Source organism: Bison bison, unplaced genomic scaffold (genome assembly GCF_000754665.1).
Source record: "Bison bison bison isolate TAMUID 2011002044 unplaced genomic scaffold, Bison_UMD1.0 scf7180017864371, whole genome shotgun sequence".
Lineage (NCBI taxonomy): Eukaryota > Metazoa > Chordata > Mammalia > Artiodactyla > Bovidae > Bison > Bison bison.
In genome coordinates, this window is record NW_011494943.1 from 12,938,183 (window position 1) to 12,944,094 (window position 5,912).

The following is a 5,912-nucleotide window of genomic DNA, read 5'->3' on the forward strand; positions in this document are numbered from 1 at the left end:
GTTTTCTCTGACTTCAAAACAAATAAACTGAAATAAACCTTAGAAATGGATTTTAACGGAAAACACGTGTTATTCATCAAGCGCCTCAGCCATTCACTCAGATGACAGCCAGTGACGAGCCCGGTCTCCATGAGGGCAGGCCGCCAGTCACTGAGGCCGCATTGCTATGGTTTGCCCAGAATGTTTAATCCTCAGCCTTTTCTATTAGCTTCCTGGAATGTGTGTTTTGAAGGAGATGCTCTTTTTACAGGTGGTGAGAGAAAAAAAGAAAGTCTACCAGAAGCACCCCAGGTTTACGTCTTTGGTGTTTGGTGTATTTAAGCGAAGGTCTATGGCTAATAGATTCCAAATTCATGGGGCCCCGTCTTCGTTTCTCAGGTGGGGCAAGAGTGGGAGGTTTCATCAGATCAGCATCCCTCAGGCCTTTAGGATCAGAGATTTCCTTAACCCATGCACCCCAGAAGCATGAATCCTAAGTCACCTCGATGGCCTGATAGGCAGGGGTGGGGAGCTGGGCCCAGGTCACAGGGCTCAGGCCTTCTCTGTGCCTCACGGGAACCAGGGGAACCCCAGCCTGGCTCACAGGGCAGCATCCGTTCCTGCAGGTCATGGCAGGGGGACCCGCGGAGACCTGAAAGCCAGGGTGGAAGGTGTGCCTCCCCCCGCCTGCGCACTGGGGAGGCAGCGGGCGCGAGTCAGAGGGAATCTGAGCAGAGGCGTGCTGCTGCCTTCCCTCCCTGGGAACCTTCCAGCAGGGGAGCCTGTGGCCCCAACTCCAGAGGCACCCTGACTTCCACATGTCTCTAGGCAGCAGGGCGGGGAGCACCGACAGGGCCACGCCCAGGGGCACACTGGGCTGCTGGCAGAGGTCACGGCCTGACTCTTGCTGAAGTGACAAGACTGAGCTTTCTGCCAGTGGTGGGAGCAGGGAGCCATCGATGGCAAACAACTCTCAGTGACAGTGCTGACAGGCGCCCAGTCCCTTCTGCCCCCTCACTTGCCACCCCCCACCCAGCCTGCAGTGAGCCTGCCTGCCTGAGGCACCCATGAGACAAGGGGCGTGACCCCACAGCCACTCTCTTCCTACATGGGGAGATGGACACGCTCAGCATGAACTGCGAGGGCAGGTGGTCCGAAACCAGAACTCTTTGCAAGAATAGGTGGCTTCCAGCCATGATGGGGAGATGGACATTTTCCTATATCTGGTTTCAGCTGCTAGCTGCCCACATAAACTTTATGAAAGAAAGTAAACAATATTGCTACATTCCATGGAATTAAATACAGTAAGCCCAGTTGGTCTGTGTGGCCCTGGGATGTGGCTGGGAACCCCAAACACTGGAGGAGTATCAGCCAGATGCAAAGGCATTTTCAAGGTACACTCTGTGGCTTCCCTGGAGGCTCAGATGGTAAAGATTCCACCCTCAATGCAGGAGACCCGGATTCGATCCCTGGGTCGGGAAGTTCCCCTGGAAATTGGAAAAGGGAATGGCTACCCACTCCAGTATTCTTGCCTGGAGAATCCCATGGACAGAAGAGCCTGGCAGGTTACAGTCCATAAGGTTGCAGAGTCAGATAGGACTGAGCACACACACACACCTTTGCATCCATCTTTCCCACACAGGGTGACCCTAGGTTTCGTAACCATCACTAATCTAGAAGCTAAAGATTCCTAGCCATCCTGGACAACTGTGACTCATGAAGTAGGGGTGCTAGGATTGATTTGTCCCTGAGAGGGACAGGACAAGGAGAACCAACAAAGATTTTCTGCGGAAGAGCTCTGAACAACACCTCGTTGCAAACTCTATGACTTTATTTAGTTTAAAATGACACACAAAGAGACAGAAACTAAGTAGCCAAACCACATAAAATAGCCAGTCTTTGAAACAAGGTCTCTCACACTGCAGAGTCCTCAGTGCTGATAACCGGGTCCTGTGGAGCCCAGAGCCCACTGAGTAAAGACAAGCACATATTCCTGTGGTCCTGACTCCACCACCATGTTCCCGGGAGTGAGTTACACTTCAGACATCCCTCCCCAGGGTAGGGCTGTTACCCAAATCGATTCCCTGTTCCCTTCTTCACACATTGCACAGCATCCATTCACCCAGCACATCCCGAATAGCTCAGATTCCTAACTCCATGACATCTGACAGAGAACTTCCCTCCCAGTTACAGGTATTTGTGTCCCTTTCTCCTGATGCTGCAGTGGGCCCCATGTCTCAGTCTCTCGGCCACTCACCATTGTTCCTCTCCAGGCCCAAGACCTCATTCATTGTTAATGGCTACCCTGGCTGTTGTGGAGAGGTCAGTTCCTTCCCCGCCTCTGGTGTCCTAGGGAAGCCAGAACAATGGTGACCACATGGACCTCAGTCCCTCAGTTCTGGGACCCTGGGTTGAGGGGCTGGGAATGTGGCAGCTCTCCCAGGGCCGAGGCTCCCACAGCAGCCAGGTTCTCCCCAGGCTCTCTGAGCCCACTGGTGCCGGCATCCTCTCCTTGTTTGGAAGACTGTGGCCTAGAGGCTGAGTCCCCCTCCGCTGCCTCTCTCTTGGCCCAGGGTGAAAAAGAGAGGATGGTGAGTCCCCTCTTAAGCAGGACCAAGTCCGCAGGCACCAGATCTACATTCTGCTCCAGAGAAGGGGATTCCAGAATGCTTAGCTTCCAGTGGTGCAGGTCTTGCATCTGGGGTGCATCTTGGAGTCTCACCACCCACCACTCATCAGGCTCCAGCAGCAGTTTCCAACACTGGCCTGGGGTCCTCCAGGCCCTTCTTGGCTTCATCTTCTGGACGTAGATGACATCACAGCAGCCCACCAGGGAGAGGACCTGCAGGTCCAGTAACCAGGCCTTAGTCTCAGCAGGGTCCATGTTCTGGGTGGTGCCCAGCTCCAGTACCATGGGCTCCCCCAGGGGCAGGTCCACTTTGAAAAAACCCCGCCATGGAGGAAGGGGGCTTGGCCAGTGGGAGCAGGTAGGGAGTCCCTCAAGTCGCCAGGGAAGGCCCTGGGTCCAGTCAGCATCTTCAGCACCCAGGCCCAGAGGTACCGCATCCTGAGGCTGCAGCTCGGTGGGCACAGTATGATTGTGCAAGCCCACATCTTCTGACTCCACAGGGCCTGATGCCAGGGTGCCTGACCCCCAGCCCACAGCCCCGCCCTGTGCAGGCTGCCCTTGGCCCTGCCCCCAGCTTGGCCCCATCCCCGAGGATGACCCCTGCTCAGACCATGCCTCAGAATCGTCCATCAGCTCAGAGTCCCAATCTTCATCTTCCCAGTCTTCTGACTCCAGCATCCGTTTAAAGTCCAGAAAGGCAACCTTGAAGCAAGCGAAGCAGAGCCTTAGCTGGCTGCCATGTTGAAGCTGATACATCCAGGACACGTAGAGGTAGGACAGGCCCTCCGCCACATACCGCTTGCTGACTGGAGGGCACATGGCCAAGCTGCCTGCCTCCTGAGAGAGAGACAGCAGGAGTGGGGTTGGCTGTGATCTTAGGGGGTCTGGCCCACAGGTGGGGGCCCAGTAAGGTGTAAGGGGCAGGGAGGAGGGGCAAGAGAACAGGGAGGAGAAAGATGAGGATCACCAGGAGAAGAATTTGGGGTGGCGGTAGATGAACTGAGTCAAAATAGAGGTTGGAAGGGAAGAAACTCTGGAATTAACTTCAGCTGATGCAAGCGTTCTGTTCTCTGGGAGCTGCAAAGAAAAGCAGTGAGGTTAGGGCAGGCAGGTGGGAGCAGGTGCCCTGCAGGAGGAGCAGGGCACAGCGGGGCCTTGGGCTCAGACCCAGCCCTTTTACCCTGTCTCTGCTCAGTTTAGCTGACCTGGGGCCTGTGAACCACACAGCCTCCTCTCACCCCTCCAACTCCCCATCCCCACCCCATCTCAGGGATCCTGATACCCCATCAGCCTCACCTGGGGGAAACTAAGGGAACCTGACAGAACCTGACTTACCCTGAGACAACCTGAGAGAATCTGTCAGAACCTGAGGGAACTTATCAGAATCTAACCAAATGGTTAACCTGATTGAACCAGATGGAGCGTAACAGAACCACCTGCACCTGAGCGGGCCCGTCTGGCCTGAGGCCACACTGGAACCTGGGGCTTTTCAGCCTCCAAGCCCCACACTCTGCCAACCTGTAGGCCCCAGACACACTTCTTACTCCAAAGGGCTCTCACCCTCCCTGGTGCCTCCCTCCTGTGGGTAACCCTGAGGGGAAAGGAGGGACCAGAGCCAGCCTGAGCATTTAAAGGGCCATTCCCCATGGTTCTCTGGGCTCATTTGCCTATTTCCCATGAGCCTCAGCCCACCAGGAAATGAAACTGCTGAGTCATCCTCCCTCCCCACCCCCATCCCAGAAGAGTCTGCGCAGCCTCCAGGGAGGGCAGTCTTATCCCCCTAACCCTGTCCCCAAGGTGATTGTGTCTGTGATATTCTCTCCTAGAGGGGTGAGAAGACTCTCCCCATCACTCTTTCAATCCACAGGTTTCTGAAATTGTGTGGGTGAGCATCTCCCTTATGGTCATTGCCCCATTCTGGGTCCTGGGCGACCTGCTTGGTCAAGGGCCCTGTCCTTCAGTGGTCGAAATGGATTCCTCCTTTGTTTATCTCTTGGTTAGATTTTTTTTTTTTTTTAATGAATATCAGAAACTGATTGCCAATTATTTACGATTTAAGCACTGAGAAATGGAATATTTTCTGGCATATCAATAAACAAGGATTGCAGCCCTCCGATATGAGCCAGTGAACCCTAAGGGAACTCAGGAAGGAGAAGAGCTGCCATCTAGACTGTAGCCAGCTCCCTGCCAGTGAGCCCTGAGGAAAGAAAGCTCAGGGTGTGAAAACAGAGAAAACTGGCCCCACAGAGCTGAGGTGCATATCAAAGGAGTGATTTCAGGGAGCCCGGACAGACCGGACAGACGTTTGCATCTTCCCATATACAGAAACAGGCTAAATTCCTTAATTTGGGTTATCTGGTTTTCTTTAATTTACAAAAAAAACTTTTGATATCCAGGCTACCTGTCCTTTGTTGCAAAACTTCTACAAAACCTGCGCCCCCTACCTCTGCCTCCTTGGAACAAACAGTTCTCTCACGCTTGTTTCAGATGCTACCTCCTGGGCTTAAGTCCTAAAAATTTCTGCTGAATAAAACATAACTTTCAACCTTTAGGTTGCATTGAATCGACAGCACATTTCTGTCTCTTTAGCTCTTCTCAGAGCTTAAACACTTTTAAAATAAAGTGTTCTTTAAACAAACACTTCTTTTGAAAATACATTTTAACCACATTTTACACTTTTGTGGTTCACTGTTTCATTTTGTTCAAAGTCTTTAGTTATGGTGAAATGTGTTCATCTGTTTTCAAGAAAATATTTTCTTGGTCTTTGTAAAGAACATCTTCAGTTCTCCAAGACCACAATGTTGGTTTATTGTATCTTCACATTAACGCTTTCACATTTTTAAATTTTATTTGTTTCTTAATTTTTAACTTAATTTAAATGTAAGTAAGTTGTTTTTGTAAAAAAAAAAAATTATAATACAAGAGAATACATACAGGTATCCCCCGCTTTGCAAAAGTTCTCTGGATTTGACTTCTTTTTTATGAAAAGTGAAAGTGAAAATCGCTCTGTTGTGTGTCCACCTCTTTGCGACCCCATGGACTATACAGTCCATGGAATTCTCCAGGCTAGAATACTGGAGTGGGTAGCCTTTCCCTTCTCCAGGGGATCTTCCCAACCCAGGGATCAAACCCAGGTCTCCCACATTGTAGCCAGATTCTTTACCAGCTGAGCCACAAAGTCCTGCAGGTTAATATCCATTTCTGAAGTCCCAGGATGTTTCAGCTTATGAAAGATTTCATAGGTAGGCTTTGCTTGAATAATGGGGGAAATCTGAGAATGGCTTTTAAAATAATTTGCTAAATT

General features: G+C 51.5%; 1 protein-coding gene across 1 annotated transcript; it reads right to left on the minus strand.

Moving 5' to 3' along the window:
- Positions 1 to 2,371: 2,371 nt before the first annotated feature.
- Positions 2,372 to 3,427, minus strand: LOC105000603 (testis-expressed protein 19.2-like). Its single transcript, XM_010856549.1, has one exon. The coding sequence runs from the start codon at positions 3,425 to 3,427 to the stop codon at positions 2,372 to 2,374; it is 1,056 nt and encodes a 351-aa protein (XP_010854851.1).
- Between the last annotated feature and the right edge of the window lie 2,485 nt (positions 3,428 to 5,912).